This window comes from Astyanax mexicanus, chromosome 1 (assembly GCF_023375975.1).
Source record: "Astyanax mexicanus isolate ESR-SI-001 chromosome 1, AstMex3_surface, whole genome shotgun sequence".
NCBI classification, from domain to species: Eukaryota; Metazoa; Chordata; class Actinopteri; order Characiformes; family Acestrorhamphidae; genus Astyanax; species Astyanax mexicanus.
The window spans coordinates 77,673,676-77,692,553 of record NC_064408.1 but is presented as its reverse complement, the minus strand read 5'-3'; the positions used below and the strand labels follow the sequence as shown (position 1 = coordinate 77,692,553).

The 18,878-nt window shown below is 34.7% G+C and overlaps 1 protein-coding gene across 6 annotated transcripts in view; it reads right to left on the bottom strand.

Annotated features, from left to right (window-relative positions):
- Positions 1 to 18,878, bottom strand: part of mthfd1a (methylenetetrahydrofolate dehydrogenase (NADP+ dependent) 1a, methenyltetrahydrofolate cyclohydrolase, formyltetrahydrofolate synthetase) — a 39,504-nt gene that overhangs the window by 3,339 nt on the left and 17,287 nt on the right. For 5 of the 6 annotated variants that reach the window (XM_049483572.1, XM_049483569.1, XM_049483573.1 and 2 more), the window contains 14 exons: positions 16,815 to 16,861; positions 16,606 to 16,713; positions 16,456 to 16,530; positions 15,257 to 15,349; positions 14,391 to 14,525; positions 14,195 to 14,263; positions 12,542 to 12,653; positions 12,177 to 12,316; positions 11,843 to 11,884; positions 7,466 to 7,566; positions 6,438 to 6,615; positions 4,673 to 4,780; positions 4,275 to 4,430; positions 785 to 879 (listed from right to left, as the gene is read on the bottom strand). In XM_049483572.1, the coding sequence (XP_049339529.1) occupies positions 799 to 879; positions 4,275 to 4,430; positions 4,673 to 4,780; positions 6,438 to 6,615; positions 7,466 to 7,566; positions 11,843 to 11,884; positions 12,177 to 12,316; positions 12,542 to 12,653; positions 14,195 to 14,263; positions 14,391 to 14,525; positions 15,257 to 15,349; positions 16,456 to 16,530; positions 16,606 to 16,713; positions 16,815 to 16,861 (1,445 nt within the window). In that variant the 3' untranslated portion in view covers positions 785 to 798. The remainder of the gene's footprint in view (positions 1 to 784; positions 880 to 4,274; positions 4,431 to 4,672; positions 4,781 to 6,437; positions 6,616 to 7,465; positions 7,567 to 11,842; positions 11,885 to 12,176; positions 12,317 to 12,541; positions 12,654 to 14,194; positions 14,264 to 14,390; positions 14,526 to 15,256; positions 15,350 to 16,455; positions 16,531 to 16,605; positions 16,714 to 16,814; positions 16,862 to 18,878) is intronic. The other variant, XM_007258215.4, reaches the window with a different exon arrangement.

The window sequence follows — 18,878 nt, the reverse complement described above, 5'->3', positions numbered from 1 at the left end:
TTTATTATAAATCATGTTGCAGCGTTTCCTGTTTTTTTTTTTGTTGAGTAGCTTCACTGAGACACATTTATGACTAAAGTTGCACTGCTGAGGTAGCTAGCTAGTTAATTGTGTTATTAGAATGGAACTGCTGTAATAAGTTCATTATTATTAATATTAGAATAGAACTGCTTGAGAGCTTATATTGTGCCTTGCTGAGATGATAAACATGTTTGGTATTTAATAAAAGTTTTTAAAACACAAAATTGCATTGAATCCATGTAGTTTTTTCAACTGTGAAAAAATGACAAATTCAATCAAAACAAAATAAAAGGTTTAGTATTTGGTCTTTGGTCACATTATTTTGTGGTATCGCTACAATTTACACATATTTAAAAAAAAGTGTAATAATATATATGAAAAGAATATTTTTCAGCTGAAATATCTGAAATTATGTATTTATTCTATTGCAAAAGCAGTGTCCCAGACAACAATATAGCTGTAAAGATGTTTTTATTGGCATTAAAAAGAGGTTCTGGTTCTCTGGTTCTATTCACCACCACTGTGAACAATTTAGCCTCTAAATTTGGTGGGATTCCCCTTTAAGCGCTTACTGTAGTTTGTCCTCGTATTACTGGTACAGTTGCCAGAGCGCTCCAATAAAAGTCCCCATTAACCGGGGCAAACATGGTTTATTGGCACCGTGTTGACTATTAGATATGAGATTTTAATTAGATATTCCACAAATAGAGATACTGTACAAAGACATGAGATAATTTGTTTTCTCACTCACTGACCAACTTACCTCATAAAATGAAGCTACTTGCTGTTACTATACAGGTCATTGTTGCCATGAAAACAGGGCCACATGGGATCTTCATCTTCAGTACAGTCATTTCTCTGTTGCACAGTTTACAGAAATCAGTCATAATTGAGTCATTATGGAAGAAACAGACACAAGGCTTCTATAAATTCAGGGCTCTATTTATATACATTTAGACACTTTATTAATGTAATCTTACTTCTGTTAGCAAAAGAATAAAAAATCCACACATTATCTGCTATATATTCAGCATATTAGACCAGATTAACTACTGTCATCTGTGTGTGTGTGTCAGATAGAATCAATAGCAGCATTCGGAGTAGAGAAGTCTCATCTACGAAAGCATGATCAAAAGAACACACAAATGCGCTAAGGTCACTTGGACCAATAGTAGCCGAGGTGTCGAGGTGCTCACGCTCTGCGCACTTGCAACCTAGCAACGCGTGCAGATAAAAATATCCACTACATACGTGACCAATCTGAGCCACATTCTCTCAGTCTCATCAACACTGTTGACTCATCCCACTGACAGACTGGCTGAAGGAGCTGATTGGAATTGACCCTGCTCCTATCATTTGGCTGCAGTGTATGTGTATAATTAGAGAATGTGTATCAGTTTTTTTCCTCGGTGTGTAACGTCAGTGAGCATGAGTAACAGATAAGATCTAAATTAATGACTCTGGCATTATAGCAAAAAGCACCTGAGCCCAAGTAATCCAATAAATACTAATTAACTATACTAGGGTGAATTAAATTCGATTGGGATCGTTTTTAGTACTCTTGTTGTTAATGGAATATAAATAGCCAAACAAATAATCTATTTCAATAATACTGAAGATGTTTATGTTGATTTTTTTCCTCAGCCAGAGCTCAGGACATTTATTTTTGTTTTTTCCTTTACAAAGGAAAATGAATCTTGAATAGTTTGACTTTCCTATTTAACCATATGTCCTAATCACCCTTTGCCTAGTTGAAATATATATACATTGTGTAAATAAACTGCTTTCTACACATTTTTTACCAGCATCCATATCCCTCCAAATAGTGGTTATACTTTTCTTTTCTATCCATTTCTGAACACAGCCCCACAAGCTCTTAATGTGGTTTAAAATCTGGTGATTGGGTTACTCATGACATCACAGATTTTTTTTTACTCCTTAAGACAATCTATCACTTGATGATCAGTGTGGCATATTGTATTGTATCTTGTCTACAACTCAATCAAATACATGTATTGGTTAATTACCAGGGACAGACATACCAAATATCAAACATTGTATACTGGATATTCTTCAATATTTATATTATGATATTTTGGTATATTATTATTATTATTATTATTATTATTATTATTATTTTATTTAAAAAAAAATTTGGTTGCCCAAATTCCGAAATTGGTTTAATACATCACAATAGTTTCGCAATACATTAGATTTTTCAATACAGCAAAAATAATGAATAGATGAAAATGTTTTTTATGTAATGTAGCATATGTTATATATTTCTTTTTTTCTATGGTATATTATGATATGGTAGAATCCCGTACATTGTACGGTTGTGACCAGGGAATCTACACAGTCTGCACATACGTACAGCTTGTTGATAATGGTGATAAATTCAAAAAATACAAATATTTTGTCTCCCAGCACTTTCCATATACCTCTCTGCCACAAGCAAATATACAAAATATGAAAATTATTAATTTTTAGTTAATTATTAGACCTTTCGCACAAGGGGTGAATGACAAAACCTATATTATATTATGATACTATGATATATTTTATGGTACAGAATATGTATCACAATATTTTGACTTGCAGACAAAATCTAATGATAGTGTTATTATCTTATTAGGGCCATCCATCCATCATTTTTCTCATCTGCTCCTTCCTTGTCAGGGTAGATGCAGAGCCTATCCAGAATCATTATGCACAAGGCAGGATACACCCTCTAGAGATCAAGTCCATCGCAGGGTACCACACACATCCTGGCACTGATGGGGGCAATCTGGTATGGCCAATTTTTCTACCATGTGTTTTTTTTTTTTTTTTAGTAGGAGAAAAACAAACAACCCAGAAATCTATGGAACCACGGGTAGAACGCAACAAACTCCCCAACCAAGAAAAAGATAGGCTGAAGCGCTACTAGGAGTAATAGAATTGTGAATTTCTCCAACAGGTGCTCTTTTGAAGCAGGGTAAAAATTGAAGTATGAAAAAAATAAGTCAAAGAAAGCACTCTGTTGGGGGAAAAAGGATTAAAAAGCCTTTAATGTGTTATGGAAAGTAAATTTAAAACATTAAGGCCGAAGCATTGCAACCACACTGACCAAAATAGGGAAAAAAAAAACACCTTGCCACCCAACTTCAGACATTTTACTACTTACTAAGTCAGCTAATGAAGCTCTTTTAGTAATACAACACGTTGGCCAGTTAATTAATACGTTAACAGTAATTCACTACACTGTGCTGAAGAAAGAAAAGCAGTGGGGAGAGGGCTAAGGGCTGCTCAGTCACTCAGTTCATCCTCAGCTCAGTCTCATAACAGATTACTAATTGCAGAACATTTTACATTTCAACATCTTCTAAACATTTAAAGGGCATTCCACTGTTTCTATCATTTTAAAGTTATAGAGAAATCTAGGAACCCGTAGCTGTAATCACAGGAAGCAGAGATGAAGGGCAGGGCAGAAATAACTGCTCACTTATCTAAACGATATTCATCAGGTTAGTCGACTACCATTCAGAGAGCACTGTTTGGCTCACTCTCTCATCACTCAGTGCAATGTTAGCTTGTGTAGGTGTCTGATAGCTAGCTAATGTTACTTCTCTAAGCATGTTTGGCTGCCGGCTGCAGTGGTGTCAGCAGCAAAGAATGTGGTTGGCTTGCATAATATGACTTGAATGAAGCCCATGCTAACACTGGTAGCTTTGTAACAGAGGAACTTACTAGTGGGTAAGAAATGGTGATGACTATAAGTATGAATATGAGAAAGTATATGAGAAAGTCATATGGTCTAACTGCGCATTTCCTTATAAAACACATACTAATAAACGTGTGTCTAAACATATGTGTATATATACTGTATTGTCAGTGTTTCAATGATTTTTAATTGATATTTTACATGGTGTGAAAGTTGCATGATGAACAGACCAAAATAAATATGATAAAACATAAAGCACACTACTATTAAAGTATTTTTTACACTTCCCTCCCTTGAAAATAAAGAATTTTATTGCTCAAATCTGAGAATTTTGCTTCTCCTGTAAAGTTGCTACTTTGGAGATATAGATTTCTGACTACATTTGAGCAATTCTTTTTGACTTCCAGTACATATAAACTCACAAACGCACAATATTCCACACAAGGTGTAACATACTAAAACAACTATTGCAAATACAAATGGCTTCATGGAAATTAAAGCTAAAGATTGTTTTACTGTTAAAGACTGGTAAAGATGGTATAAAGCTTACCCTGTCTACAAGAAGGGACAGAAAGCCAGCTCCCACATAGGCTTGGACGTCTGAGATTGGCAAGGTGAAGTCTGTGGGCTCCCCCTTAAACTTGGGATCATTGTTTAAGGATAAGTGGGTCTTAGCTAAGCTAACTGGATAGTTAGCTAAGCCCTGCTGGAGAAAAATATGAACTAAAATATGAAAGCAGTTTAGATTCTTAAAAAAGTTTATTAAATATGACAAAACACAGCCTCCTCCACTGTTTGTTGTAAACGCAAATCTTACATAAAGCTGTGGTTTGCTTAAGTAGCTATTTGCCTGCATCTAATTGTTAATTTTACAGCCAGAAGTGCTACACAACATGTTATTAGGTGATTACAGCGTCTATTATTAGCGCTATATTGGCGGTGACTCACCTGCTTCATGTAAAGTGCTAGCTTCTCTTTGGCTTTTGGTGAGAGCTTCACATCTTTAGCACCATATGTCTGCTGTGCCACTTTCTCAATCTTCTGTTCAACCGGCAACTGCAAGACCATATTAATCACAGTCAGTCTTCATTTCAGCAGGAATTCCATCTGTTGTGTACTCGAACGCACTGCTGCTGTGATTTAAGTGCAATTTAACTAGTTACACTTAGGCCTTGTCCATGGAGATTGTGTGCATGATATAAATATAGGCCGATAATGAAACAGCTCTACAAAGGAGGTGTTAATTGATTCTCCAAGGGACATATTGTACAGCAGTGCTGTTCACTCCTATTACAAATAGCAGTGAAAAGATTTATAATCACCTGAAAGTTCCCTCGCTGTTAGTGATCATTAGCTGAATACTTTGCATTTTAATAAATAAATTCAAGGGAGTCTATAGTAATTTGTGTGTGCATTCACTCAATTTAACTCATTACTTAATAAACAAGCTCTGTTTTCTAGGTCTGTCACAATCACTTTTCTTTTGATAATATATTTACTCATCATATTATTGTTATTCTAATCCTTTGATGAGCAACATATGAACACTCCCTCTAATGCACTACATGGTTTTTCTCTGTTTTTGATTTTATGATTGAATATTCCAAGTTTTCTTGTTTTCGAGTAGCACTGTTCACTATTTTTATTTTAACTTTAAAACATTATGAATAAAAATAGTTTTTATATTATTTCAAAAAAAAAAAAAAATCCAGACATTTTCGCACATTCATCCATGTGTGCTAAAAATAAAGTAACTTAATACTGTAATTATTTGTTTCAAGTAGTTACTTTAGCAGTGAGTCAGGCCAAACACATTTTTCATTTTAACACACACACACACACACACACACACACAAACAGTCAGATTTTCAGGGTGGAGAAACAGGTGGACCCAAATGCAGAAACCATAGGCAGAGGGAGATTGAAGGAATATCTTTAATATAATGTTAGAAAATTACAAAGTCCTTATTATTTGCTAGCTCTACTGTAGTAAGCTCACTATTTTTGTTATAACTACTTAGCTAAGTACATTGGTGGCTAATTAGCAAAGTAGTTAAAAATATATATAAAACAGCTGTGATAACAGCTGTATTCTTTTTGCTTTGAAGCCTTTTTTCATTTGTGTTATTTTCTATTAAGCTTTAAGGGTGTCTGTTGTATAGATAGTTGTGGTAGATTTTTGGTTACATTATTATTTAGGAGTTTAAGTTGTTTATTTTTTAATTACATGACACAAGCCGCGTCACTTTTGACCCATGTTGCGCATCAAAGGGTTAAGATAATTTTACTTCACTAATCTAATACTAAAATAGTAGTAGAATAATGCAATTTGCAATCTTAAAGTTTCCTTGCTATTAGTGGTTATTAGAAGAATGCTTTGCACTTAAATAAATACATCCTGTAAAGTCCATTATATTTTTAATGCTTCACCTCATATACTGCACTTGATCCAACACATGACCTACTAAACAAGTTAATACAGTCCTGAGTCAACCTGATCAAGTGATTGGTTAGTTTGAAAAAAACTAAACCCTCTGGATAAAGACTTCTCTAACAGAAAAAGAAAACCCAAAAGCAGGAATGCATGTTTTAACACTGCTGCTATTAGATCTGTATGCAAATCATTTTCATTACTGTTCCATTCCTGTGCTGCAAAAGGCTACATCACATTTTCTTTTTCAAGCAAATTCTCCACCTCATGCACTCACTTTACCTGCAGGTCATAGAGGTAATGAAATGGGCTGGGTAGCTCTGCTGCCCTCTGAACAGTCTTTGCCAGGTCCAGTGCTCCAGCGCCCCCATCAGACCAGTTAGTGCACAGCACTGCATCAAACACCCCAGCCTGTCTCGCCTGACTACACACCAGATCCAGCTCTGCCTTTCTGTCAGAACTACAGCCAAAGCAATCAGAAATCAGGATCAGTTCCCTTCGAGCATTCTACATCTTTTAGATGGAAATTACAGTATAAAACATTGTTTAACTAAACCATAGTGATCGTACATAGTGGTCACAACACTGTCAGTATCTTCTTTTTTGCCTTTTCTTTTAAATTTTGGGATAATTTTAATTTTAATTGGACACTTTTTCATTACATTTTATCTATTAAAAGTTATGTTTTTTTTTTTCTCCTGGAAAGTTGCTCTTTTGGAGATACAAGGTTTTTGTCAGATTTAATATGTAGGAAAGTGCAATCTGAGACTACATTGCTAAATATAAGACTACAGTTGTGTAAAGTCAGCAAAACATACAAACATACAATCCTGAATCCTACATTTACTGTTCTACATAATTATGACACTAAAAAGGAAAAGGTAATACAATGAGCCCAATAAATAACCATATATTAAGCATTTCTCCATTTGGGGAGAAATCTGTTACAAATTGGACAGCTTTTTTAATTACAAAAAAGGGCATATTTTATACTTACATTGCTTCATTCATGAATGCACTTAATACAATTGATTGATAAATTATTACATTTAAAAAAGGGAGAAAGGGTCAACATAGGGGTATAGGTTAAATCGGAAGAAGACATTCTGCACTATTTCTAAATGAATAAAAAACCTTTGAAAATAAAGGTGAGTTTTTTGTTTCACTGTATTAGAAAGAGTCCACTATATTATAAATAATACTCTCTCCTATAAACAAATGACCAAAAAACAAAGGCACAAAGAAGTATAGAAGTATTGTTAGTTATATATAGAGAATAAAGTATCTGGAGACACATTTAGATGTATTACCTGAAGGCGTTGACAGCCACCACCACAGGCAAACCATATTCTCTGGCATTCTCAACTTGTCTCTTTAGGTGAGCACAGCCTTTCTCCAGCAGCTTCAGATTCTACAAGACACAAAGAAATTATCACTGTAATAACACTATCTCTGTCTGAAGAACATTTTTTTTTACTTTTCCACGCAATAATATTTTCACAATATTCCTAATATTCATCATAAAATGTTCTTCATATTAGTTTTTTTTATTTATCATTGTGAAGCAGATCCATTCCTTTCTGTTTTCTGATACTCTGACTAAATGATAATGTAACGTGGGAGATGTGGAGGCAGGATTTATGTTCAATTTACTTACGTCCAGTTTTTAACAACATGAGTCAATAATTAAGCAAGAAATTGAGAAAATAAAAATAATATTTTAACAAAATCTAAAAGCACAGGAACCAATACATACACACCAAAGCCACACAGACTAACACACAGAGTAACTAGTGTATACTTCAATATAGTCATAGTCAAAAATAATAAACGTTTCATCCAGAAGGAAGTGTTGGAGTGCAATGCTATTGAGAAAGAAGTTAAAGTTTACAAAGAACAACAAATGATCAAAAACCTATATTTATATGGGCAATATTTATAGAGTTACAGACACAAAAATAGTATTGTGTGTAACTCAACATGCCAGTTGTCTCAACATGGAGTTGTAGAGGTTCCTAATGGTGGCTGTGATAATCTGTCCCATGCATCTTAAATATTCTAAATCTGTAGCGGTGGAGTGTTGATAGTGCCTTTTCTTTTTCAGTGATTTAGCCACCATGAACAACAAAGTCACCATTATTCTGACTAGGGGTGTGCCATATCATATCGTACGAGATAATATCGCCAACATTTTTGAATATCGTGAACAATATTAGACCCTGAAATATTGTGCCATAAAACTCACCCCTAATTATCACATCAGGGTAGGACTTTTTTGCTGTTTTAAGCAAAAGAAAAATTCACACATTTCTCATTTCCTATTAAATATCTACTAGAGACAGATTATATTTGTCCAGTATCACTTATTTTACTTTAATCTTGGATATATGGAGATATTTGGAGTGCATTATTAGTATCATGATATTCGGGATTATTGATTCTGTTACAAATCTGCAAAAATTCTTGCATTTTTTTTAATATCTCAGTTAGGGGTGTGCTGCATAATATCAAATACAATAATAAAATGTAAGTTTTGTTTTGTTGCAGTAGTGTATTTGATTTTTTTTTTGTCATATCGCCAAAAGTACCGTTAATACCACGCGATAATACCATGAAATATCGTGATATTATTTTAGGTCCATATCGCCCACCCCTAATTCTGACCCTCATTAGGCAATGTTACACTTTAGTGTAGTGAATCTGGGGTGATGTGTGTTTTGGAACACTCTGCTATAGAGCTGCATAACAGAACTGAACTGGTGGAGAGGGGTCGACTATAAATCTAACCCACAGAGAAACTGTGCTGAGAAAACCAATATAATAATCTAATCTAATAAGAAAAACATCAATATTCTCTCTTGTATTACTTTCTCGCTATGGTCACTCATTGGTTCTCTCTCACTTATTTGATTTGTTTCCAGGACATTATATATTATTTGCAGGAATCAGGGAGACACGATCAATATGCATGATTACTATGAGATCCGAGTTTATTTGTCTTACAAGGAAAATTGGTCTGTTGGTCTTTTACTCTATAAAGCTTAAGACTTCTTACTCTATAATGCTTATGACTACTTACAGGCACAAACATGAGGTGAGCAGTGTGTAGTCTGCTAATTCAAATACAGTAGACATACACAATTACACACACAAATGCAGACAATAGCCGAGCCTCAAAGCCTAGTGCACAGCTGAGGATTTCTCTGTTGCCATGTTTATGCGAGCTGTCCTGTTTGGTCAGTTTCTTTGAACCTTCCAGAAAAAGAAATACACCTTTAATTTCTGAGAAATCAAAGGACTCAATTGATGTATGCTTTCAGACCTTCAGTTCTCCACAATCGTCACATACAGCTGAGTTTGCACAAAGGTTTATGATGAAATATGTATGTACATTTTTTGAATGTATGATCAATGTGTTATATTGCTCATGTCAGCGTGTTGTTCAGGTCAAAATGAATGTGCATTATTTAACCTCCCTTAAAGAGGAGCCTTAGTGTACTAGTGCTATTAAAGTCTTTTCAGAACCTTTTACACACAGAAAATTAACCCAGACCTTTTTTGTATATTATCCAGATTAGCTGTATGTTTGGATGCAAATGACTGGATCAGTTGGATACAAGCTGATATTTATTTATTCTTAAAATTGTTTCTATATTCCTGCATACATTTGAATTATGCAGGAAATTATCACGCCTACTGGTTGTTCCTCCATTCAGAGATCAGCTTCTCCAGACTCTTGAGCTGACCCCTCCCACACACACACCTGTCTGGAATGAGCTCATTAACTATTTCTTTAAAACCAGAACTCTCTCTGCCTCCTTGCAAGGTATTGCCACTTTCAAGCATTATTCTGATATATCTATTTGTGTTTTCTGGTTTTTGACTCCTTGCCTGTCTTGACTTAATTTTTTGCCTTGTGGAATTTGTAAACTGTTTTTTTTTACTTTTTGTCTGTCCTGATTCTGAGATTACCTTGTAGATTTTTTGTTAATAAACATCTCTCTCTGCATTTTATCTTTAATCCTTGTCCAAGTGTTACATAAATCTTCAAAAAAGGCTACTAAATAGAAGAAAAGAAGCCAAAGTGTTTGAGACCCAAAGTATTATTGTAATATCCCATCATTTGCTTTAATAAATAAACAAGTCTCCTTATTAATTCCTTATTTATTTACATTATTATGTGAAATATAAAAACGTATGTAAAGTTTTAGGTCAATAATTAACAGAAATACATAGGATTGTCAGTTTGTATCCCAGATCATGCTGCTTGCCATCAGCAGCCAGAGTCCGAGACTCTTTCTGTGTGGATAAAGGCCACTTTTCCCTTTGCCTTGTGGATTTTGTAAACTGGTTTTTGACTTTTTTGCCTGTCCTGATTCTGAGCTTGCCTTGTGGATGTTTTGTTAATAAACTTTTCTCTACATTTCCATCTTTAATCCTTTTCTGAGTGTTACATAAATCTTCAAAAAAAGGCTAATAAACAGACGAAGAGAATCCAAAATATAATTGAAATACTGAATAATTTGCTTCAATAAATAAACCATATAAGTCTCCTTATTAATTTTTTATTTATTTATAGGATTGTGTGATGTATAGGTTCTTATGTAAAGTTTTAGGTCTAATCTTTACAGAAATACAGAGGATCGTTGGTTTGAAGAGTCCGAGAGAGCACAGCTGAGCATGCTCTTTCTGTGTGGATAGAGGGCGCTCTCTCCCCTTACCACTCCTAATGCTATGCTGGTCAGAACAGGTGTCTGTTAGTAGACGTATCAGAGCTGGGTTGCTGAGCTTTGCTGCATCAGTAGCAGTTTAATAAGATGCGGTGGCTGACTTTACATGTATCAAAGGAAGCATTTGCTAGTTTTCACTCTCCTAGTGTTGGCGGTATTACTAGTGTTAGCTGGAGTCCCAATGAGTGGTTGGGGAAATTTTGTTCCAAATTGGGGAGAAAATTATAAATAAATTATTAGATACAACTCACTATAAAAAGGAGTTTTAAAAGGATTGAAACAGAGGAGTGACTTAAATATACAGAACCTCTCTAAAAACAAAACTAATACTAAAGGTAGCCTACCTACATCTTACATTTAAAGCCCTACTCGGATGGGATTATGTATTTATCAGGGGGACGTCTGTGAAAAATATATCACACTTCTACTCAGTAATAAAACTTTGCATCCAGACTGCAATTGAAAAAACAGGAGGACCAGAGAGTTTTTTGGCTTTTTCGGTCACATGACATCACGTTCAGTAGCTCCTCCATTTCCACTCGCTGTTGTGTTTACATGGATCTCCATGGAAACGCGCACCAAGAGTGTGAATATGGTGCGTGGCAGTGGACAAATAGCAATTTTATTAAATGTGAGGTAATGAAACTCAGAGATGTGCGTCTGGACGGGACTAAATTTACCAGAGGACAACGGAGTTCAGCAAAAAACACATACATGGTCGTTCTGGACAGGAATAAAATCACAGTGGACCCTCATAAAAGAGCAAATTATCCCAGGAACCCTGAGAAACTAATCCTGTCCGGGCTTTAACTACATCTTCAAATAAAACCTGCTGTTTTTAGGAGCAGCCAAAACATTTTATTCACACACAAAAAGCTAAACACACACCAATACATACCTACACAGAAATAAAACCAATAAAACAGTGAATATTTTGTGTCAAAATGTTGTGCTCACCTCTTCTGAATACTCTTTAGGTAAGGGAAAGCCTGCTGTGACCTACGAACAAGAAAGAATAATTACACTGGCTGTCTTTTCCATCTCGGAGATAGATTTACTGGGCCATGAAGCCCAGGAGACTTCTGTACGAATGAAAAAGTACTGTACATTATTAACACATCCACACACTACGGAGGAGGAGTGTGTAGGAGGTCTAGGTGGCTTAATTACACAGTCATGCCTTTAATGATGCAAGGCGTGGAAATGGTGTGATCTCACACCTCTTCTGGAGGTGATTAAGGTCATTTTTTACTGAGGACAGGCTGTAGATGTCTGTGAGGGTTAGGCTCACCCGTGGGGCACCCCCGTGCATTTTGAGGGCGCGGACCGTGGCCACTAGCACCACCACATTTGGCTGCAGGCCTGAAGAGCGGCACTTGATGTTGAGGAATTTCTCCAAGCTGGCGTCAGCACCATGTGCAGTCTCTGTGACTGATGCAGCGTGACAGAGGACAACATTAGTCCTAAATGTGTTTATATTCCAAAATACTCTCATTAGATCATTAGCTTACAAACATAATGCTTAATGGCATCTCACATTTTAACTTCTCAAATCCTGTATTATATGATTAATGAAATGTGACAGTAATTTAATGAAGGTTTAATAACTTCTTCTGCTCTAAACTGACAGGAAGTGAGTAACAAAATATGTCTCACCAACAAAGCCCTGTGGGCCCACCAGTTTTAGAGCTATTTTGCTTGCCATGACGGATGCACTGCCCAGGGTGAAATCAGCACATGAACTACTGTGAACAAATACTGGAGTCCCCTGAGAGAAGAGAAGAGAGTGGCACAGAAAGAGAGAAAAAAAGGAAAGTGGGAGAGATAACTAAGCCTCTGCAATGAATAAGCATACACTACCTGTCAAAAGTATTAGAGAACCCCTATTTTGTTGTCCAGTAGTAGTGCTGTATGACCAATTTTCTCATCTTAGCAATGACTTTATTACTACACTTCACCTGTCAGACCTCTAATTCTTCTCTTCACAGCTGAAACTGATCTTGCTCTTAAACTGAGCTTTTAAAGGAGTCTTTTGAAGGTCTAGAAAACAGTATTTAGTACGCTCTGCCTTCATCTGTATATTTTTACTTTTTCTAGTTATGATGAAAGTGTGAATGTGCTGTGTGTAAATGCTGCAGTTGTAAGTACAGTAACAAAATCTGTTAAAATACTGCTTTACTACAGAAAAGGGCTTTAAAAAAGTGTTTTTTTTATCCATTTCTAAATCTCAGTTTATTTCCATTGCTACTTACCAGCTGTATGCTGTTAATTAATGATTCCTTTTTTTTTTTTTCACAATACTAAAATTTTTACACTGGATTTTTTCCCTTTTCGGTAATTGACTGGATCTGAAGAGCTAAAACGGCAAAAAAAGGGGGAACAAAATAAGGGTGTTCCTAAAAAATTTAAACGTTTTTCTGATCAAATACGTTCTTTATTATTGTACTTTTTTTTATAAATGAATAAATAAGTCTAAATATTGCTCATTTTTTGTTTAAAAAAATGTCCAAAAATAAATTAATTACTGACATCTCAAAAAGGAAAAAGGGTTGATACTATACAGTTATTGGGCAAGGCTCAATTATGCATTACTTTTAGTATAATTGCAGTTCAAACAAATGTGTGTAATATTATAGTTGTGTAATATTTTAATCATACACCATAAAAACAAGTGATAATTAATTATAACAAGTGTGCAACACCCTGGAGGGCAGCTATGAGATTATAACCCACTCTCATGCACACTGTAAAACAGGAGTGGAGGCGACGATGTGCATTCTGAACAAGTATAGTCCAAACTATGGGTTCTAGGTGAAACACAAGTTTACAAGATGTGACAAAATTACACCTTTGCTGTATGTTTCATCAGTTTCTAATCATGTTTGTTTTTGTATTTACACTCCAGTGTTTATGTGACAAATATTAATTCATTTAATTAATATTAAGACGTTTCAGTATTTTTGTGTGAACATCATATATATACAGATCTCTATACAGAAGAAAGGTGCATTTACTGGTACTATATATACTGTATATACTACCTTCTGATTAGCATTTGGATGCAGCATAACGTACTCAAGTATAAACCTGTCAACATCTCAGAACCTGATTCAGCTTATCTGTTACTTAACAGATCTTGATAAAGGTTCAACTCTATGAATTTTTATTTAGGCTGGTAACAATCTTGTGTATTTAAAACAGATACGACAATCATGTACATGTTTCTAGTTGTTTAGTGGTTTTGAAACTTGTTTGGCTTTAAACATGACCTCATATCTCATCATGAAGGTAAGAAGACTCTTATCTGACCTCCAACGTTTGCATCAGACAGGGTTTCAGAGCATTGTTCAACAGCAGGGCTAAGGCATCACTAACACCCTGTAAAACAAAATAGTGAGTTTATTATCTAATACTCAAAAACATACTTAAAAGGACTTTACACATGCCAGCATACACAAAACAGTGTTAATCTGAGAAATACAGTATTTCCATACTATACACTGACCAGGTCCTCAGTGGTGATGGGCTCTTCAGATCTGCTGGCAGCAACCACCATCCTGGCCAGCCTGTGTTTCAGGTCATCTGCACTGCTGCTCAGAGACAGTATAGCCATGATTTCATCCTTCAGGAAGTTAGCATCCTGCCACACACAGTAACAATTAATGCCTTTAGGACTTTGTTGGCGTTATATAAATATGCATAAGGCCAGAGCATTATACAAATTATACAGTAACAATTTACAATAAGGGTCACAAAAAACAGTACTCATGACAGTAATAAACTTTGTTAAATGGTTAAGTAATGTCTGAATTAATTATAAACTGATACTAGTTAAGACATTATTAAACATTACTAAATTTTAATGCTTCATAATGTTCTAAATAATTATAAATTGGGACTTTAAATGTTTTTTTGTAATGGTTAATAATGTCTTAACCAATGCCAATTAACAATAATTTGAGCATTCTGTAGTAAATAATGTTAATTAATGTACCTTTTTGTTAACAAATAAACAAAAAGAGTATACACATTGGCTTCATCGCCATTAAATTTCATAATTATTCTTCAGGACCCCACTGCCACGTTCAACATACAATATTATGTATCCCTGTTTAATTTTCCTGTAAAAAAAGTTTTTATTTGTACAATAGAGCTAGAGCTGCTGATAAGGGAGCTGCGTCTACCTATAAAATAGTTATTAAATTACAATTAGGTATTTAACACACACACACACACACACACACACACACTAAAATGCTTCCGACGACACCCGTGGAAATATATAAAAGGAACTGGCAAAACAGACGAGAGCAATAAATGCCACTGTAAATCTATTTACTTTAGTACTGACTGATACATCTATACACCTACCTGCATGGAGTCTGGGTTAACATCCAATCGGACAAAACGCCTCATCTCTTCTTCAGTCAGGGTTAAGGGATCAGATGTCTCGATGTCTAGTCTCTGCAGAGGTGTTTCAAACAGGCACAAAGTATATTTGTGATCTTAAAAAAAGCTGTCTGTCAAGAAGCATACAATCTGCATTTTACATTAAACAACCTTCAGATGACACCAATATTAAATGTGGATAGACTGTACTATAGATATACAATACACTGACATGCCAAATGTGATGGGACATGGACTAGTACTGTGTCTCATGAATTCTGCCATGTCCCATGGAAGCAGACTGCTCCAACTTTGTGAACTCTTCTCAGCCAAATCAGCCTTACCTGAGTTTTGATTCCATTCAGCTTTTAACCCACGTATAAACTATTATCTTGTTTGTTCATCCTGTCGCAAGGTATTGCACCTGTTGATTCAGCTGCATACAGAACGTTATTTCTTTGTTTGTCTTTTTCCGTGTATGACCTATTTTTGTCTTGCCCTTTTTTGGCCTGTTTTCCTTGGTGTTTTGCGCTGTTTTTGAACCTTGTCTGTATTCTGTATTCTACGTTTTTTTTTTTAACTGCAAATGTCTCACTCTAGTCTGTGGCCAGTCTGTCAAGTTTTCTGGATTTTCATTCCAAGACCATTCTTATTTAACATTTCAAAGTTCTGATAACATTGCTGCAACATCACGTATCAATCAGGTTTTAATTTTTAGTTTTTTAATTATTAGTATTTGTCAAACTAGGAATGTTATGTGAAAAAAATTCTAATAACTTTGTGATGCAAACTATTTTATGTCACACATTTTCAGAAAGTTCCTGAAACATTATTTCTGTAACATTACACACAAACTTTCCTGGAACCTTTTTAAACATTGCTAAACGTTAGTACAACATGCTATCCTAATTGAGCTGCTTTTATTGCAAACATATTTTGTCAAGTGAAATCATTGTAAATTGGTGGATATGTATAATAATTTAGCATATTCAAGCATTATTTCTTCAAACATTTAAATTGAGCTGCCAGCAGTAGGACATTTTTTTCTAAATAAAAGAAAAAACTCAAAAATACTCAAAACCTGTAAAAATATATAGAAATGTGTGTGCAACATCATGCTGAAATTTAAATTGATTTTCTGCATATTTTAAATGCTTCAGTGTTGAAAACATATTTCTCACCTTTAATCTATTGATCTGAGATGCTGAGAAGGTTTGATGACCGTCTCTGATTGGCACCAGTAGGTCAAATAAAACCTGTAAGGAAAGGTAATTTCAGGGCAATTCTGAACATACACACAAACCAATACAAACACAAACAGCCAATCTAACCTTATCTGAGTATTTAGTCTGGTAGTGGGCGTATGCTTTGATGGTGTCTATGACGAGGTCGCATGCAGCAGAAACAGCCTCAATATCTCCTGTGGACTGAAGACTGACCTGGAAACAAATTAAGAGACAGCGGATACAAACTACACAAAGAGAATAAAGTGGAAAAAAGATCCTGTATTGTGTTGAGGGCATGCACAGGATCAATATACCTCCCCTGCGGGAATGATCTGAGAATATCCACCTCCAACAACACCACCTGTGTGTATAGAGCGTATTTCACAATGTGTTCTGCAAAACATCATATACTGCATGTACACCAGCTCATCCACAGGTTCTTCTGAAATAAAAGGTATTAATGGAGAGTGTGCTCCCTTTTTGCTGCAGTTTGTCTCCACTATGTCTGTCACAATAACAACTGGAATATGGACGATATGTCTCATTAATGATTGCCATACTTTCAGACCATTTGATGGCACTGCAATATAATAATGATAATATGCTAATATTATAATGTATTTACTACCTTTTAAAGAGCAATAAATGTTTTGATAATTAGCAATATTCACTGAAATTGGAATGTAAAAAAAAAAAGGTTTAAATCCTACAACAATAAAAACCTTCTGTTTTTAAACAAAGTCATCATAGACTGCATTCCTGTTAATGGGTTCTCCTTGACAAGATAAACATGTTCATAAGGTCATGTCTGTATCTCAGTGATTCTCAATTTTTTTCTATCATTCCCCACCTCAGAAGAAGGGGAAATTCCACGCCCCACTTGCCCCATATCGCCCCAATAAAATAGTAATAGAATTCAAATGCACGTTTACAATTTTATAATTTGTTTAAGTAACGTCAATTTCTGTTTCTAAACCAGTAGGTTAACATTATAACACCAGATGCAACATTAACATCAACATTCAAAAATGCAGAAAATTGGCCTACTAATTAAATTATTGTTTAGTTTCTTACTTTTTCTCACTCTTTTTTACTCTTTCATTTAGTAAACAAATGACTATGTCTTATCACAGCATCAGTGACTGCAATTAGCCTGTTTTGCACTACACATCTTCTCAAAAATGGGGTTGCATGCTTAATACTGCCACTCTCATTTCATGCACAACCTTAAGCTGAGATCTGTAAATTATTTTTAGTGAAGAATTTTGAGATAGTAATTTAGAATATTGAGAAGTCAGAAATCTGAGATACTGGGTAAAGATTTTGAGATAGAAAGTTAGTATTCTGAGATACTAAACCAAAATATGTAGATAAGTCAGAATTCTGAGATACTGAGTAAGGAATCACTCTGTGAAAAATTTAGGAAAGGCAGGTAAACAAATGACTATGTCTTATCACAGCATCAGTGACTGCAATGAGCCTGTTCACTCTCATTTCATGCTCAACCTTAAGCTGTAATTTGTTTTAGTGAAGGATTTTGAGATAGAAAGTTAGTATTCTGAGATACTAAATCAGAATATTGAGATATGTCAGAATTATGAGCATTAAAAAGACTTTAAAAATGTTAATATCTTCCAATTCCTTGCATCCCACCTGCAATACCCATGCGCCCCACACTTTGAAAAACGCTGCTATATGTTGTATGATAATGTAATTGGCAGACCTTGATTTCACTCTTCTGAAAATACACTGCTATGAGCATTTAAGTAGCATCCAATATTTAATATCTGCCTTCCCATGTAAAAGAAAAGTGCATTTAAGTATATTTTACACTATACTTAACATGGAAAAGTACATACATCTTGTACAAAGTGCATTAAAATTAATATGTCACATACATAATAAATGAACTATTTTGGACCAACTTATGGAAACTTTAGTACATTTCAATTGTAATTAAGCTATATTTAAATACAACATAAAAGCATTTAATTGTGCTTTTGCGTGCTTTTTTATTCTGAAAACTAAAGTAGATTTAAGTATGTGTTATTTAAACGTAATTTTTAATACACTTGAAGTATATTGTAAATGTACTACTTTACGTATTGATACACATTTTGTGTACACCTTAATGCTACTGTAAAAAAAAAATACACTAAAGTGCACTTTAAGCAGTATTTAATGGCAAGACATTTTAAGATAGTTGAATTTAAAGCACATTGCTTAAAAAATACATTTATGAAAATATAGAAAAAGTAATTTATTGTGTACTTTCATAAAATATATTACATTGAAAATGGACATGCTCTTAAATATACTTCCTTTTCACAAGAGTTGTCCATTCTGCACAGGAAATTCCCCAGATTCTCTGAATCTTT